Raw genomic sequence first — 19,597 nt, 5'->3', positions numbered from 1 at the left:
AAAAGCTAACCATATGCCAAAAGTTCTGCTTGTTCCTCCTTTTCCATTCTCTATCTTACTAAAGAAATACCAATGTACCCACTGATTCTTGGAACATTCCTTGAAATACCTGAATCATGATATTCAAAATGTGTTGCATTAAAGGGAAGTAGAGTCATACCATAAAAACACCACCAAAGCAAATATAATCTTAATATACAGAACCAAAAGTGAACTTCAGCTTAGTTATGTTTTCCTGTATGTGTGAAGTATCTTATTATTTCGCCTCTTACCTTCAATGAATATTTCAGCTGATGTACTATCTGAACCAATGGAATTTGAAGCCAGACAAGTATAGCGCCCAGTATCGTCTTCAAAGGCTTCTGCTATAATTAGTGAATGAAGTCCTCCACTTCCAGAACGGATCTGAATGTCAGGCGTATTCTGGAGTTCTTTTCCTTCACAGAACCATCTGCAGCCCACACACATTTAGATAGACAAAGAAAAAAAGAACATAAAAGATTCGTTCAGGCTCATTGCACACAAGAAGACATTACACTCTACTGAAAAAATCTAAATTGCTACTGAAATCAGCTCAAGGTGCTTTGAAGTGTTTAATGGCATTCCCAAAGAAATAACTTGCTGGAATAAGCTTTGTTTAAAAGGTAATGACACATTTCTGAATGCTAAGAAAATTGTACACACCTACAATTTAAAGCTATTCCCTGTCCTGTTTTGGTAGAGTTAATGCTTTCTGCATATCTTATGTACTGTCTTGCTTTGACCACAGTCTAAATAATTTTAATTTAACGTGCTACCCCCTTCTTCCTAATACTCATTGATTTTCCACGCAGGATTTTGATTTTTGTCTATCATGCCCAGTCAACCTAATATAATCTCATGGTACAGAGATGCTTCCATGCTGCTAAACATTAAATAGGTTTACTCCTGCCTCAGATCAGGAACATAAACTGGTTTTCTAGCCCTGAATTTTTATATACGTATGTAATACATGTTCCACTACCAAAAAGGTATGCCCCCAAAAAAGGGCTGTTTTGCCTGTACCTAAGACCAGACAATTATCTGGGTTGACTTATTACCAGGTAAAAGCACAGCCTCTTGTTTACATCAGGTCAATCACGCGTTTTCCAGTGCTGGCTGCCTGAAAAGCCAGTCCATGTTCTCAGTCAGCATTGCTTCCATGAAGGTACCAGCTCGATCTTTTTTCTGTTTGGTTCCCTCATATCAGCTAGTCCTATTCTCATAGCCTACTCCATGATTTATCCATACCTCTAGCAGCCCAGCAAGTACGAGAAGGGGAGAATTCTTTTTTTACAGGGGCTGCTATGCATTTTTGCAAGGGTTGGTAGATTGGTGACTCACTAAAGGAAAATCATTAGGGAATAGCTTTCCTTTCGTTCTCAAAATTTCACTATGTCCTGAAAACAAATTTTGCCAAGTTTTTCTGAGCTGCAGTCCCACAAACTCACTCTGATCTTTATCACTTCTCCTTCTCTTCCTCTCACCCCATAATCATAATCTGTGTTTTTCCATGTGCTCTCTCTGATCTCCCTTCCCTCTTCTTCCTCCAACACCTCAAAACTCAAATCTTGCTGTGCTGAGGATAAAGACAAAATGAGTAGTTCTTGACAGCAAGCTTCAAAAGCAATCTTTCATTCTCCTTCCCCCATACCCTTTTAGTTTGCTACTTTATAGTAAGTTTTTTGGTTGTTTTTTTTTTTAAATATATAACCACAGAAATTTATGGAGAGTCCATTCAAATTAAAAGATGATGGTATTTTCAAAAATAATTTTTAAAGACTTAAAATCTACCACCAAAAAAATTTTTATATTTTTCCTTTAGTTTGTACATGCTTATGAGAGAATTTTTGCAGTTGCTTTCCAGTAATACTTCAGAAGTAAACTTTTTCCCCCCCTCCCTATCAGATCACTTTCCTCCACTCCTCAAAAATGAAGTAACCCCAAGGAGTTACAGAACCTCCCTACCAATTTAAGAAAAGCATGCAACACTACAGGGTGACAGATATCACACAATAACAATCAGTGAGCAGTCTTTAGAAATTAACTGCCTTACTTTTATTGCTCTTTTTTCTTATTAGTAAACTACATGTAACTAAGAGAAACAAAAAATATGGGACAAAAATTTCTTCTGAAAATATTACATTTTAAAGCTTGAGATTTCATGCTTATTTCAGAACGCAGGGTTAAGAAATCAAACAGATTTACACATATGACAATTCCCCTTAGTATCATCCAGAACTGTGCGCAAGTTTATGTGTTTATGAACACTAGATCTTTTATTCCTGAAGGCAAAAAAATGTTGATAGTGGCATTAAAACCATATGTAATTGTCTTCTGTAATTAAAAGACTAACAAGTTCCTTTTCTGTCTTCTGTTGTGCCCAGATAGTGCACACAGAAAGTATCATTTTTGGAAGGAACTAACAAACTTCCATTTGTTTACTCAGTAGACCCCTTTAGTCTACTTTTACAACTGTTGGGCTTGGAGACAAATCTATTCTGTCAGCTCAACTGCCAAAATTAACATTTCTCTTCCCTCTCTTCCCCTCCTTTCCTCTCTTGTCACAAGTCCTCCCTTCTCCCAGTGTGAGGACCTCTGCTACTATTTCTACTTATTAGACCTTCAGAGTCCTAACCTCTATGCAGGTTTTCCTAAGTTACATTTTAAACGATATGCACAAGAGAGAGGTTAATTCAATTTCTAGACAATCACAGACAAGAGCCTGTAATATGAGGCTCTACTCAACCATTAGTTCTATTTTTCTTTCCAGAAACATCCTGCAAAGGAAAACCTCTCCTCCAAGCCTAATTATTTTCTCAGATAGATCCCATTTTAGTTTCATGCAAATTGCACGGCTTTCTACTGTCTCCCAAATTCCAAGCTCACAACATGTTTAAGAAACTGTGATAAGCATATGAATCTGAAATTTAAAAATCCATTTATATTTTTTCATCAGATGATGTTTAATAAGCAAACCTCTGTTTCCTTAGGAGGACAAGCTCTACACCGTCCCTTGATTCATGCATAGACACAGTCAGCCTCAAGTAGTGGGAGCTATTCCCTCGACACTGGTTGGGACTGAGACTCATTGCATCACATCAGGGACGTGTCACTGAAAACAAGTCCTGACCTGCTACATCAGCCACTGTCTGCCACAGAGAAAAATGTGTAAGTAAGCAATTCAATATAAAATTACCTCAGACGTCATCAAGGTGATGTCTGATGAACGGGAAACAGGCCTGGGGTTGGACTGCACTGTTTATTGCAAAAAGAATTCACCTTCACAATGGGCAAGAGCAGAGTTATTTGAAATGAAGAATACTGGAATAGATTTAGTTACATTCTCTTTCCTTTTCTAATTGTATTTTTTTCTTGTCTATCTACAGGGTGATAGAAGAAGATTAATTAATTTGAATTTGTTTCGGAGATTACATCAAAATTAAGTGAATTAGAAAATAACTCAAGTGAAATATTTATCCTGCAATGACTTGGCAGCCGCCAGTTCAGTTCAAGAGAGTTTGTGAATTAAAAAGGGGTCAGCTAATAACACTAAGTGAAGTATTTGTTGCACAAACATTTTAGTTTTTAGTTTTTTCCGTCTTTTATATGGTAGGGGCTATTATAGAGCACAAAACTGCTACCTTCAGACCCCATCAGCCTTACTGCCATTACACTTGGAATAGCCATGGTAAGAGGATTTTCTGCTCTTAAGGACTGAAAAAGATTCAAGTCAAATCTTTGAAGCATTCTCTCTTTCTGCAGAGGGATCACCAAAGCAAGCAACAAATAACTATCAAAGGGAGACTGAGCCAAAGACATCAGGACTCCGGGCTAAACACAGAAAAGCAGTCACAAAGCAAGTCTTAGAAGAGAATTCCAGCTTTATGCTGACTAGGGCAGCATTAACTCACATCCAGTCTATTCCAGCCTACTGATCCTCTTGGGGAAAAGAGGATTACTATCTAGCTGTGAGAAGGCAATAATGCTTCTGGAGAGCCAAAAAAACCCAAACCAAACCGCAACGAAAAGACACAGGGAGTAACACAGAGGAACAAACGTGCTACGGATGCTTTGTGCAGAAGAGAATTCCCTGTGTAGAGAACATTGGTTTAAAAATACATCTATTTCACAGGTTCTTGATACCGGAAGTACAAAAATTATCTACTCATTTCCCTATCCCTTTGTTGTAGGTTCTCAATATTGCATAAAGCATGCAGACAGAAACAAAACAGGCAGAGAGACCAACAGAAGGTTTTGCATATGTGTGTACGTATCAATCTGCAGAATAAGGACTCAAGCTTGAATCCTAGGTGTGTTCCTGCAGGCCATGCTAGCGTTCATGCAGATTTGTACAGAACTGTCCCCTTGAAAGAGAAAAGAAACTATTGCAATGATGTCAGATAAAGGCTAGCAAAAAAAAAAAAACCCTCAAAAAACAAAAATCAGAGGAATATACATTTTATGTAATTGGAATTCATTTTATTAGTCATTAAGTATCTTGACAAATTTCAAATTACATTGAATTTCTCTGTTCTTTCCTCTTTTCTTCTTCATTCTCTTTCCTCCATTTCTCATCCTCTACCCACCTGCATTTCCACTGTACTACTCTGCCTTGCTTCTTCTCCAGCTATGCATAGTTTTTACCTACACTATATCTACTGTATGTTAAAATGATAGCAATTAAGTATTTAATGAAGACACAATCACTAGACTGGAAAGTCAATACTGCAAGGCAGCAAACGAGTATTTTGGTAGCAGGGAACAATGGTTGATACTCTTTTTTCACGCTTCAAAGTCTACTTTGCTTTTCCACTGACTACATTATTGTAGGATGGCAAAACTAGAACAGCAAACAAAAAAGGACAGCCAGATGCCAGGTGAGCAGCCGTTCATGCACACTGACATCTAGTAGCAATTCACACAATAGGTTGTTCTTTCTCACTCTTCTCTTCCTTATGCCCTCACAACCCTCCATGCATGGAAATGCATACGGGCACATGCGCCTGGGATTTTAATGACTGTCAACAAAATACAAACAGAGTTGAACAGTACACTGACTGAGTAAGCACCAGGGCTTTAAGAAAAACAGTTCAAGGTTCTCTCTAATGCGTAATCCTGCTGGAACTTGTGCTTTTTGAGAGTCACTGAGGAATAGAGAGGTTTTCCTTTCTGCACACTCTTAAAAGTTAATTTAAAATGGCAGCTGAAGTGAAACTTTAAGATATAGCCTTAGGGAAGAATTATAATAGGGAACTCTGACCACTACAAAAAGTGCAGAGAGATAAGTTGTAAATTAAAAAGTAATTTTATCCTTAGTGGTGTTAAGTATGTCCAGCAAGAAAAGTTAAAATGAAATACTCTGACGTTCCTGCACTGGCAGAGTCAGCATTTCCATCACGATACTGTGGAACGTCCATCTTGTTTCTTCTCCATTCAAGTTAAGCAGTCCAACAGTTCCAGACTGTAAACCATAACTACTTAAAGAATTTAACTTGATTTTTAAAAGAAATCAACTTTGCCATATAAGATTTAAAATACACTGCAGTAATCTGATTATTCAGATGCTTATGTCCTTTGCACACCACTCAATTTTTGTGCAACTCGCAAAGCATATTTTCGTGCCTTATATACAATTCCATTTTTGTATAGGCAATTCATAAAAGAGTTACCAATAACATACATACTTTAGATACCTGTATTTCATAATCTTAAAAGAAACTGAAGATCTGAATATAGATGCTGGTCTATGTCTGAACCTCCAGTTAAGCAATTAAAAATGGCTCTTTATGATGAAAAACACAGAAGCCAATTTTATAATAAAAAGTGTGTTACATTATAAAGATTATACCTTATATACTTATTCAGAATTTAACTGATTCTTCAGGTGTTGCACAGTGTTCTCCAAGCTCTCACAAATTTCAACGAGGACTTCACATCCAGCTGTGAAAACTGCATAATCAGGTATTTGAGGACCAAAACTGCCTTCTCAATTTGTAAAAAAAAAAAAAACCAACCCAAAAAACAAAACAAAAAAACCCACCCAACTTAAATACACCCACAAAATAATACCAGAATGGCTGTATTTTCAAGACACTTGTCAATATTTCAGCCTGTCATTTCCTACAAGTTAATTCTGCTCCCTCTGAAGTCAAACTTTGCATCATGCTCTGTGCAAGGATGCAAAGAGGAGGGGGTACAGAAGGTAATGGATGTGACCAGCTGAGCCATGGGCTACAAATCTTCCAAAAACAGTAAGCAATGGACTCTGCTGTTGATTGCAGACTGCAATAACTCCAAAGACCTTTTTTTTAAGCTTATTCCTGTCATCAGGAAAATTCCTTCTCTGCATTCTTGTGCAGGTTTTCCAAGTCTCTTTCTGTTCACTTTACCTGTGGGACAAGGATTCTGCTCTGTTTCACAATTTTGGCTGGGGAAATAAACTGAATTAGCTTGAGCTTTTGACAGCTCCAGACAAGATACTCAAGAGTTACAGCCTGTAGCTCATACCATTCTCTCTGGGTATTGCAATGTTCCACAGCCCAACATACCTGTGCACAACTAATTACAAAAGAAAAACAGTATTGCCAGACTTGATTAAAACCTAATTGTTCTGTCTCAACATCACAGGATTAGCTTAAAAGTTCTTACATTTTTTTAAAGTTTGTATCTTGTTTCTGCCTTTGCAATTGTTGGTCTCACTTTATAGCTTTTAGGTATAGAAGCTTTTAAAAATATATTTATGATGGATGCTTTTAATTACCTGAATGAGACATCCACGCAACAAAACAAAAAAATGATGCTATAAATTAGGAAAATTGAACACAATGCTGAGCAAAGCAAAGACTTACAATTGTCTAACTGGCTATGCAACAAATCTTTTAGAGAACATATTTTTTACTTTTTAGATTAAGAGAATTTTAAATAATTTGCTCAACAGTCACCTTTGCTTATTTTGCATTTCTCTGGCAGTGGTATAATGCATGCCACTGATTTCAACTCTGTCATTGCTAAATTCTTCTTAGGCACAATAAGAATTTTTGTGCCACAAAATCTATTTTTCTGAAGCTACTGAACATACTGAAATCTACTCCTACTAAAAAATTTACCACTGAGACAACTACCTCCTATTTCCTAAGGTCCTTCTGCTTTACCTCAGCTTTTTGTTACAAGCTATTTTTAATGGAGCACCCTAGTCAAAACAATTATGTGCATTATAATATGAACTAAATGAGTAAAGATATTTGCAATAATTACTGCCTCTATTGGTAATTCTCCACTGAATTAAAGGTTTGGGAAAAATTTGTCCTGAAATACAATTATTTTCTTTTTTTTAAGGAATGCTTACACTCTGTTTAGATTCATACTTTTTTTTTTTTTTTGAGTGAGAGTTTTAAAGATGTGGCCTTGGTGTGGGATAAGCATAAACAGCATTTTAAACAAATAAATTTTTTTAAAAAACATTTATAGTAATTTGAATATGTACTATGGAAAATTATAGAGAAGAATAAAGCAAAACCATTTTAATTTAGTAAAATTTCATTGTTATAAACTGCATGTCTTTGTGTTAATCTTGCATTCTTATAAAAGTCTATAAGATATGCATGATGTGATGCAGTAATGAAATATCTGTATGTAAAGGAAAAAATGGTGAGATTTAAAGAATAAAACTGAATTCATTATTATCCGTGCCTATAATGAAAAAGTTTAATGTTTATTCTTTCATTATAGAAACCAAAGATAATATATCGTATAGAAGAGAGGTACCTGTTGTATGACTTATTTGGATATGTAATCCAAAGCTATTTTTTTGTGATTAATAACAGGCTGTGTAGGAAGTTAAGGTAAGGTGCTTTTTTTTTTTTTTTTTTTAACAACTCTGATTAAAAGAAAAATATCTAAATATGTAATAAAAGGACAATAAAAAGCTTCTGGTAACTTTCTTGTTGAACAGGCTTCAAAGTCTCATAGGTATATTTATGACATACAGCAAAGAAATCAGGGAAGTGACTCTTGTTGTTGACAGCACTGTGGCACTGGGGCAAATGATATTTCACAAATGCATCCAACAGTATCCAAATGAGATACCATGTTTCAGGTAATCCTGTTTCATCATGCAGAACAAAGACATCTGTGCAGCTGTATTTATTCAGTAAAGAACAGCAAGGAGATCATATTTCCTTAACTGGCCAAAGCAGCAGTGAATAGTAAAGGAAAAACCTGCATGTTTTCTTCTTTAACCAGAATGAATAAATATCTTATGCTTATATATAAATTTCTTCTAAAAAAATACTGGTTATGTTACAATCAACCTTCATATATGAATTAACAGAAATCTGAACTGTATGCCGAGTAACTTATTTTCTATTTCTGAAGTCCAAAGTTTAAATCCTACCACATATCCTACTTTGATTTATCTTTGCCCTTTGCCCTAAAAGATTTATCTTTTTTCCTTATCTTTGTCCATCACCAAAACACAAAGTACCTTATTACTCTTGATCCCAACTGCATGTTTTCTGAAGACAAAAGCACTCACTCAGTGTAGGTGGAAACCTTAGATTTTACAAACAGCTTCAGAAACCTTACACAGAACTTTCTTTTCAGTATTTGGGCACAAGCCCATGCTATAAATGTGTCACTTTCAGAAGCAGCAATTTAACTGACAAATAGATGTGGATAGATAATTCAGTTTACTCTGTATTTGGGTAATCATGAGATCAAGAAAGAGAGAAAATACTGTGCAATTTAAGGACCAATTATGTAGTGCACATTGCAAGCCACCTTTTACAACAAGCATGTTGATTATTTGCTGCACATACAGCTAGTTATTTAAGAACAACAATGCCTTCTCATATCATTGAGAAACTTCTATAGCGAATTTGGGCATATGTAAATTTACAAGTTGTGTGTCCATGTTCATACATGTAAGTAAAAAGCATGAATAAAAAACCAAGAATAATTTATCTGCAATTTAAAACATTTTTGAGGGCTGTTGGACTCATTAGATAACTGCAGGTTAATTTAATGAGATTCTTTATAGCAGTCATTTTCTTCAGAAAATTCAGAAATCTTACTGCAGAACAAATGATTAACAATATTTAAGGTAACAATTTCCCCACATCATCTCTTCTTGGACAGTTTCTTCACACTTTATTAATTTCTGGAGCATTATTTTGTATCCAACATCTTCAAGTCTATAGGAGGATATTCTATATAATCTTCTATTTGACTAAGTTCCTAGCACATGTATGGTTACTACTGCCACTGACAACTCAGCCATACATCTTAAGTGGCTTTTGAGATGAAGTGCAGTCTGTGGAAATATGGCCAGAGCTTCTTTCCATGTGCCTAAGAAATAACTCTGCTGTCTCACAGGTTAGCCAGACTGAAGAAGGATAAATCAGAATAACCAAAGGGGAAACTACTACTCTCCTCAAAAGTCAGAGTAGGCACCTTCTGGCACAATTGAAGAGTCAAAAGAACTCCTTGCTCCACTACAATTACAGTTCTGTGTTTCAGTAATGAAAGCAATTGCTCAGCAACTTGGATGGTTGCGCTTGACAACATGCCATTTTTCAAGCTCTCATTACGTGTTGAAATTGAAATAAATTTCCTTCAGACCAAAGTCAATACTGCCTCACAACAAAATACCTTCAACTTCAGGAAGCTAAGCTGTTAAAGGTCAAGATCGAAAAATCTCTTCCGTTCAATTAAAACTATTTTCCTGAGATATAAGACCCCAAAATTTAATTATAAAAGCCTGCAAATATCAGGGGGGAAAAAAGAGAAATTGGACTGGAAATAGCAGCAAGCTGCAATAACCCAACAGCTACTTATATATATTTTTATATACATTTTTATATATATGTTTTGTCAGTATCATTAAATATGAGAAACGGCAAAATAATTGAGTACCTGCAAATTCCCACTTGCTCTTAGCTCCCAAATTACACCACTTAGGTTTGGAAAATTTGGAAAAAAGAAAAAAAAGAAAAAAAAAATCACAAACCAAAACCTGTGAATACTAATGTATCATAAACTGGTCTGCAATTTGCAAAATTATTTAAAATGCTTTAAAAAGGAAAATTCTTTGGCCTTCCAACACATCTTCAAATGCAATTCTCCATAATGGGTTAGTAAAAACAAAACAAAAGCCAAGAAGCAAAACACTAGATACAGAAAAAGAACATTCACATAGTAGTTTTGTGATACATTTACCTGTATTTCAGAAGACTTTATGCTGAAATCACTAGGTGCTATGAGCAGTGAGAGGAAGAATGAAGCAAAGTACAAGTTCCAATTAAAACAGGCAGAGTACATACAGCTAATGTACATTCATTTCATTCCTTAACATCCCATGTAACTTTCTCATTTTGTCTTTTTAGGTTTCATATTTTACTGGAAGCTTTTTTTTTCTTGTGAAATATCTTACACATTTCCACCTTCACTGCGATATAGGCAATAGTTTGTCTCCTGTGCCAATAAACATGGAGGCTGCTTCCATGTATCAAAGCACAAAGATGCAACAGTTTATAAATGTGAAGAATGAAGAACTGCAGTCATAAAAAGCTTGACAATAGCTGCCTCTGCGGTTCTGTCCCTAATGTTATTGTTGATGCTTTCATTAATTTTTTAATGTAATTCAGGTTTAAAGGATTACCAGACATAAGCCTTCATTTTCCACACTTTCCGAGTTTTATACTCTCAGAGGATTATCACAGAACTGTGAAACACTCTACACAGAATTTAGCACTGAACACACAAAAAACCCCAGCACCTGAAAAATGCACTTTTTGCATTTAACTAGCTACTACACAGGAGCCCCTATAGTTTTAGGGCATGAAATGCCAGACACTAAGCAATAATTTCTTTCTTTCTGACAGGTTATTAAATTGACTGGTTTTGTACAACTTCCTTCCCGGGCCTGGAACATCTTACCCCGAAGTCAAAGTGTGGTAGACATTATCTGCATTTCAGATTGTTCCACTAATTCATTTGTCAGTAAGACAAGCAGACCCCTTCTACTTGTGTCTGTAGTTGTGCCAGCAGAAATTGATTTATTTGCTGTTTTGTTTCATGCAAAGATTATAATCTCTTCCCCCAAAAATTGCAATATTAGATTTCCAAAGTAGAGTTGCTGCTCCATATTTTTCACCCTGTGGCTAAAGGAACCCTTTGCCACACATGGAAATACATATGTACATACAAATTTTCTCTCAAAAATGGATTCCAAAGATAATCCAGGAAACTCCATCTATTTTGTTTTCTATTGAGCATCCTCAAATACTTGTTTAAACAAAGTTATAGAAAGATATCCCACGCATTTTAAAAAGTAGTCTTCAAATGCAACCAGCCCTGTACTGAGAGTCAGTTGTGGGAGAAGCATACGAGAACAGAGTTACAGTTCACTGCTTCAGAAAACACACATATGTGGTACCAGAGATAACATTCCTGGTTTCATATGGACTGTTCTCAGCCTCAGAGCACGCTGGAAGAGCCAACTAGAGCAGCATAATATGCCTCCCTCATTTTATTCCACCATTCCCTCCCCTCATCCATTTTTCCCATTGTTAGGTCAGGCACAGCCTCATGTATATTTTCAGTAGGAGCACTCACCATAATCTTCCAGGGTACCTAGCACATGGCACATCTTACTGAATATAAGCATTGGACCACCTGGTAACAACAGTCTAGACAGGATCTAATGGTTCAGAACAACAGTTCCCCCTCATCTACAGTGAATGTCGGCAGTTGCACAATGAACGTTCTCGTGTCTGAGGTAGCTGAATAAAGACGTTCCTCTAAAGAAAAGCTCAATGAGTAGGACTTTGAACATTGAAACAGTAATTGAACATGAGGTAATTGGATATTCTTCTCAAAAATTACTACTGAGAAACAGAGGTTAAGCACTTTGTCCACTGTCATCCAAGAAATATAAGAGCCCAGTCAGAACTCAGCTTCCACTGCCTTAACTCTAAGACCACCTTCCATGTGCTGACCAGGTCTCTTAAGTAAGAGCAGATTCTGACCTTGCATTACCAGATGTACTGTTAGCCATGAATTTATTATTAAATCTCTTAAAAAGCTAGCAGATCAGAACGGAGAGACTGATGTAAGTTATTACATAGCACTGCACAGCAGTGAAGTACTGGAGTTTCATTCTTAGGGTTCAGTTTGCCTATTGTTGCAGAAGAATTTTACGTGGCCTCCTTCCATTAACTCTGAGGGCAGTTATGCACCTAAGATTCCACTGTGCGTACTAAATAACTGCAACTGTGTTCACTTAAATTGTAGATACCATCACTTGGCTTATGCAGACCTAGGCTTGCATCAGGTTACCACTTTTGGTATTTGGTAGGAAATTAACATGATCACGGAAGAAAAGAAAGAAAATTAAAAGCAGTGAAGACAGTTACAGCAGGTTAAAAAAAAATAAAAATTACACGTAAAATGCTGAACATTTTTCAGACCTGAAGAATTGTTGAGGCTTGTAGGATTAACACGATTTCTTTTCTAGCTGAAATGGAATGCATATCGTCTATAATCAAAATGCTGCTCTTAGCTATCCATTATAACTGTACATTGCTTTGCCCAGAAATGGACTTTGAACTAGCATGTTGCCATTATTTTGCCTACAAGGGGAGGGGAACCTCTTACAGAACTGCCAGGCATAATCATCCAGTGTAATAACATATTGAACTTTAAGGGATGGACTGTAAAGAGTTAAAAGTAAAGAAAAAGATGGAGAGTTATAAGGATAAAATTGCATTTATGCAGTTTAAATTCTCTACTTAAGCTAGATTGCATTTAATATGACTGTGGTGAGTGAGTTAGTGGCAAGTTACGCAGAATCACAGAATCATTAAGGTTGGAAAAGACCTTTAAGATCATCAAGTCCAACCATCAACCCAACACCACCACGCCCACTAAACCATGTCCCAGAGTGCCATGTCCACATGGTTTTTTGAGTACTTCCAGAGTCGGTGACTCCACCACCTCCTGGGGTGGCCTGTTCCAATGTTTGACCACTCTCTCAGTAAAGAAATGTTTTCCTAATATCCAGTCTAAACCTCCCCTGGTGCAACTTGAGGCCATTTCCCCTCGTTCTATTGCTGGTTACTTGGGAGAAGAGACCAGGAACCCACCTCCTCATGTTTTTGTTCAAAAAAAAGTATAGATGTGATGCTTCAGGATATGGTTTAGTGGGCATGGTGGTGTTGGGTTGATGGTTGGACTTGATGATCTTAAAGGTCTTTTCCAACCTTAATGATTCTGTGATTCTGCGTAACTTGCCACTACTCACTCACCACAGTCATGTTAACTGTGAAACTGCCACCACAGAAGTATTCAAATTTAGCATGACCTGTATTCACAGACAATTGCAACAGTTGAGCCCATTTCATGTATTTACAGAAAACAAAAGCAAAACCAGAAACCATATAGTTAGAACAGATGGTTTGGCAAAGTTGGTGGCATATGGCTTAAAGCTCTATGTAATCATTTCTGATAGCGATCATCACAGTTTTCATCTCCTAATCTTAAAACAAAGTCCTCAAGCAAGCACCCTCAGGACTATCAGGAAAATGAAATGTGTTTTTGTGTGGTATCCAACAATCTATATAAAAATCTCAGAAATAAATTCACACGCCTTCTGTTTAAAAACAAACCCCAAAACACTAGTACACACTTATAGTCTGGTTCTTGGGGTTTTGTCTGTTTGTCTTTTTTAATCAACAACTTCCTAGTATTTTCTTGTTCATAAATAAAATCAGAACTTTGTAAATCAAGACTATTCTGCTGTTTTGGGGTCTTGACAATTTTGTGGTTTAAATGTTTGTCTTTAGTAATGCTTGAAACCATGAGCAAAAGAAAAAATTCTGATCATTCAAGTTCAGAATTACTATTTATCTTCCTCTAAAGCGTTTTCATAAATTTATTTTGAATTTTTTCCTTATTTTTCACATTTGCTGGACATCTCAAAAGCCAACAGGAGTTAAGTAATCAAGTCCTAGAAATAATGCAGCTAATTTGCACTATTTTTAAATGGTTAAATTTTTTGTCAAATTTTGTTCATAACTTATGGATGCAGTCTTTGCCACATATGCTGAAGTCTCCTTCATCCATACAGCTAATTCTTGCTATCTTGCATGCATTCTTTAATTTATAATTCAGACTCAGCAACATTGACTACTTTCTTTATGTAAGGACACCTGGAAAATTTTGAGAAACCTATTTAAAGAAAAATTCAGGAAAAGAAATTATTAAAGATAGATCTGACGTCACCTGTATAATCACTGAAATACAGCAAACAATCTAAAAATTAAACTATTACTGAAAGAAAGTTAATATCCAGAACAGCCAAAGAACTTCAGACACTTTGCAAACGCACATTCATAACATGTTAAATAGTTTCTAAGCCTAATGGTCCGGACTGAAACTGGAAGCTTTCTGAATTAATTTCCAACATTAACTAGCAAAACAATACATCAGCAATACCGATTATACCTGTTCTGATTCATAATGCAGTATTATCAAAGACATTTTTCATAGCTGCTGGTGGAAAAAAAAGGCTTGATCTCTATCTTGCAGCTGTCATCGTTACAAGTAACTGTACTTTTCTTTGGCATGCTATTTCCTTATATCCTACCTCAGAGGTAAGTACAATAACAGACATAGCAAAAAGCTACCCATTAAAAGAGCTAAAATAAGATTCAAGACTTTGGGCTCCCAGATAACATTTGTGGTGTCCTAGGACAGATTTAGAGTGTGCTATATGAAAGGGTCTAGGTGAAACAGCAGATAAGAGGAAGGAAAGGGTGGGGAAGGAAAATGGCCTGTGTTTGGAGCCTCAGGTCTCCCAAGGCAGCAAAACATGCCACCATTTCCTCAGCATCCTTATACACAGCATCCCTTTACAGAAATTACATACCATAGGCAAAATCTGACTGACTGACTTGGTTTATGCAAATAGATACCTGCCCGTAGGGTTAAGTGCTGCATTACTGTGCATTTCAAAACCCACAAGGACTCTCTTTAGCCGAGTCTTACATTCATCACCTAAGCCAGACCTGAGGACTAGGCATCACCTTTGCCTAATTAATAATGATTAACTTATGCTATCTGTTCAGATATCAGTTAAAGCACCTTACACACTCTCACTAGCTGCAAGACACAGCATGGCTCTCACTTGAGACTTTGGTTTCAGCCTCATCAGACAACCTTATATGCATGGTTGCCAGCCATCAATATGGTATGATCCAAAAGCATCATGTACCCTTGTTTTGTGCTTTGGTCACTATCTGCGTAGCTATAGCTAGTGCCTGCTTGCTCCAAAAGTTCATCACTTCCAAGATTCTTTCCACCTAACAACATACACTGGCCTAGCCAGCCATGCCTTGAAGCATACTGCGTGTGTTTTTCACAACTATTATGAAAACTGAAAAATGAAACAGTACCAAAAGCAGGTTTTACTGGAAAATCAAGAATTCCAGAGGAATCTAACAGGTTGAGAGTTAACGCTCAAGACTGCTTTAAGGTCCACTCTTTTCTGCAATGACTAGAATTTATATATGCTTGCTGTGGCCCATGTAAATCCTGGAATTCCTTGACCCTTGTTTCCAGCCCCTTGCCACCATGTCTCTCTCCGCTGTTTGAAAAACTGACTAAAGAGAGGGGATCTCTAACGTATTAGCAGTACAACGCAGATTACACCAGCATTACAGTCAGAAAAGCCATGTAAGTATTAAGTTTGGGAAGAATGACAAATGTCAATCTAGTTACAGATTAATACCTGCATACCCTCAGCAGACCTATCAAAGCTAGCCTAGAGCTGTCTCAAAAACCAGAATATTCTGGTCTTCACATGAAGACACAGGGATATTCCCACCTATACTACGCAGCAGAATCTTACCACCTCTGCTTCACTCAATCTGTAAAGCACTGAGGGGCTCTGGAATTTGTCAAAGACTTCAGGCACAAGATGCATCTTTTAAGACTGGGCACCATAAAGGCCATGCTTAACATTCTTTTTGGTAGAAAAACTGTACCGTTTTATCCACACTACAATTAGGACTGTATAGTATAAAACCAATTCAGGTTGGTTCTACATATTTCATATGCACTAACACAGTAAAATTGAACATTGACATGACACATTAACATATCAGAGGCAGGAATGTCAAGGTGCTGTAGTATACATTTTGACATCTGATTAATTCTCACAGCAGTTATTCAGAAATACTAATAGCTTTCCCATCTGCATTGTGCACTTCAAAGTACAAAAAACTGCAAATAACTTTTAAACATTTACATTGTAGCTCACATGAGGCAGAAATTAACTAACAGTGATTCATGAACCCTGGTTAAAGGTTGGGTTTTTTTTAGTCTTTACACTTTTTTAAAGTTAAGAACAAAGTTCACATGTGTCCTGGAAATTAGAAAGAGAAGTAATGTTAAGCAAGAAACTAGTTCAAAAGGATATATACAGCTATAAAACTGATTATTCTCCTTTTTTTTCCCCCACCAGCTAGATTTACTACCCCAATACTTAAAAGACAGCAAGAAGCTTATAATCATTGTTTATTGGATTTGCTGTTGTAGAGTAATACTTATATATTATTTCTAGATAAATTACCATGTATGCAGAACTACTGTAGGAATTGTTCTTCATCTTTAGTTCATCTTCCAACCAGAGGCAAAAATAAAGTGTTTTTCAATGCTATAACTTTTGATCTGTTTTCTAAATTTGAAACTCCATGGACTTGCTTTCCCATTTAGAAAGTATCTGTATAAAAAAATCACCATCTAATACCCACATTTGAAGGAGATTTGGATGAAAGTCTTATACAAAGTGCTATGCATCAGTTTATGGGTGAAAGGATATAACTTAGAAGAACTACAAGAGTACTGGGGGAAGAACAAGATTTGATTAAGAGTATCTATTTCAGAGTAAACAATATGGATAAAAATAATATAATAGTACAAAGTGCCTACAATATAGATTATTACAATCTCATTCTTCAGATTAGGGATATAATTTGTTCTAGATAATTACAACAGTTTAACAAGGTGTTTAATAACATACACCTTCACTCCTCCTAAGAGCAGTCCAAAATGCTAACTTTGTACACAGTTTAATTGCTTACTCTCAGTCAAAAAGGTCACTGTCCTTCCTTTTTTTCCTTTTTTTTTTTTAATCAGGTCACCAATAACCCTGTAATGTCCAGAAGAATTCCTCAGATACGTTTGCTCTCATTTAAGAAAGGCATGTTTGTATTCTATGCAAAATATTCAGAGAAGCCATTTCTCCTTTTATTCAAAGGAACATTATAAACTATTTGTTTTAACCCTGACCTTACCATTAAAAGCTATGATCCCAACTCTTTTTTTTAATTGCCTAGAGGCTAAAAGTCGTTTGAGTACATCCAGCCAACAATTTCCACGTTAAAAAAAAAAAAAAGTCTAAGTTGGAGCCATGTGGTCTCAATCAAGCAGTAAAAAACTCTCTGTATTTTCTTTAAATGCACAACTGCAGCATGCCCATAACCTCTCTTTTAAATCATCTTAACCAGATCTGAATCACTCTCACCACAAATGATTTGGTGTCCCTGGAATGTGCTGGGGTAGACAGAGTTGCTCTGCAATGAACATTGAGACATTTCCCACTTCCCCAGTGTTAAGAGAATAGTCTGCAGAAAAAAAAGTTCTTTAAAAGGTTAAAGCCAAGACAAAAAGTGACATCACAGTTCAATCATTCAAGGAAAAAAGGAAAAAAAAAAATGCAACTACTGCCTAATAAATCAGTACTGTGTGCCACAAACCACAGTGAGCCAACATAGCCAAAGAACAGCTTTTCTTGCTGAAGCAAACAGAGATACCACAAGCAGCTGGCAGAAGCACGTGTAATTGTTATTCACAGAGAGCCATTGAATCCATTAAGCTAGCCAGACACGGAGAAGCTGATGAATTAAAAAAAGCAGAATAATCATGATTTCAGTAACAATCTGTCCATCCCCTTACACTGCACTACAGTATTTCTTACCATGGGCTACCACAATTTTTTGCACAGGTAAGTATGTATATGGCACCCTGTCAAGCTTATAGGCAGATCACTTAGGATCAAAAATACCCCTTTGAGGTACCCGCATTACCTGGATGTATGCTGCTAGCCTTCTCCACTGCTCCCCCAAGCAAACAGAAACAACAGACACAAGCACCTTAGCTTTCCCAGCACATCTCAGGAGTTCCAAAATACTTCTTACATCTAAAGTTATAATAGAGGAAGGGGAATGTAATTCCTTGGGGGGTCCTAAAAGTCAAGTTTAGGCAGCCAATGAGCAAGCTTTGCTTAACTAACTGTAAGATCTTAAATGCCACTTCCTCTTTAGAAGTTTGTTTGCAGCCTGAAAGCTTTCTTTCAATCTTAATCACCTCAAGAAACAATTTAAACACGTGGCCAAAGTGCTGTGCATTTAGAACAAGAATAGGCCAGAGCCAAGACATTTGGATCCAGTTATTAACCTTCTCATACTTCATGGATGTTGGAATCCAGGGGGTTTGGTACAGGCCCATCTCTGAACTCACTCATTGCCAAACCTCACAGTCAGTAGAAAATATGCTTTAACATACCAAAGCAGGAAAAACAGCATAAAGATGTCAGATTTTTCCACCACATCAATGAGAAAAAATGTCATTATAGCACCCATGTAAATTGTGAAACTGAAAGCAGCTGCTGAGGCAACCTGACATGGTGCCATCAGCAGGGGGGAGCCCAACTCAGGAAAACACTATTCCATTTTTAGCTCTGAAAAATAATCTTTGCTAGTTCTAGTGTGTGATTCCAGTTCAGTGAATAACTTGCCATAAATAGAGCTAGTAAACACTATAGAAAGAAGTGACTTAGTACATGGCAAACAAAACCTGTAGTAAACACCCCCAACGCCGTAACATTAGGAGCACTATCCTGCTGAGCACTGTTTTGTAGTCATTCCGTAGTAACAGAATTTAGCGGATCGTTTCTACCAATTACCACACCAAGCAGAGAAGTCTTTCAAATGCAGGGTGAAAGTCAGAATGGGAGAGCTTTGGTTACCAGTTTCTGGATTAGAAAAAACAAATTTACAGACCTCAGACAAACAGTTAATTGACTGTGCCTGCTATACTTTGCACAATCACCCGTTTGCTCATTCAGCATATTTTTCATGTGACTAGATTCACCTTCACAAACCCCTGATAACCAGCAGTTAATAACGGGGTTGGAGGAAGGGACCACTCACACTGTCAATACAAAATATTGAAATAACTACTTCAGGTAGCTGATGGAGCAGAGTTAAGGAAAGGGAAAAGAAAGCTTTCCTCTTAAGGACTCTTGTCCCAGTATATATATATATATATATTTTTTTTTTAAACGTGCATTCAATCACCTGGTCTTTACTTCTTTGTCAAGTTTATTACACAGTTGAACTTTTGGATTTCAAGGGTTTCTTATTTATCACTTTATTAAGATAACCCACGGAGTAGGACATAATAGCATGCTGATAGCAGTGCTTATCAGTAGCTTTAAAACAAATGGGTCCCTACA

At 36.6% G+C, this 19,597-nt stretch overlaps 1 protein-coding gene across 1 annotated transcript in view; it reads right to left on the bottom strand.

Moving 5' to 3' along the window:
- Positions 1-19,597, bottom strand: part of PALLD (palladin, cytoskeletal associated protein) — a gene marked incomplete at both ends in the record, with an annotated part of 195,703 nt that overhangs the window by 125,909 nt on the left and 50,197 nt on the right. Inside the window, one exon of the mRNA XM_081999758.1 lies at positions 273-451. Within this exon, the coding sequence (XP_081855884.1) occupies positions 273-451 (179 nt within the window). The remainder of the gene's footprint in view (positions 1-272; positions 452-19,597) is intronic.

The sequence above is a fragment of the Phaethon aethereus genome (genome assembly GCF_964289735.1).
Source record: "Phaethon aethereus genome assembly, chromosome: 4".
In the NCBI taxonomy this organism is placed as follows: Eukaryota; Metazoa; Chordata; class Aves; order Phaethontiformes; family Phaethontidae; genus Phaethon; species Phaethon aethereus.
Note: the sequence above shows the minus strand (reverse complement) of the source record. Positions and strands in the feature narration are given on the sequence as shown.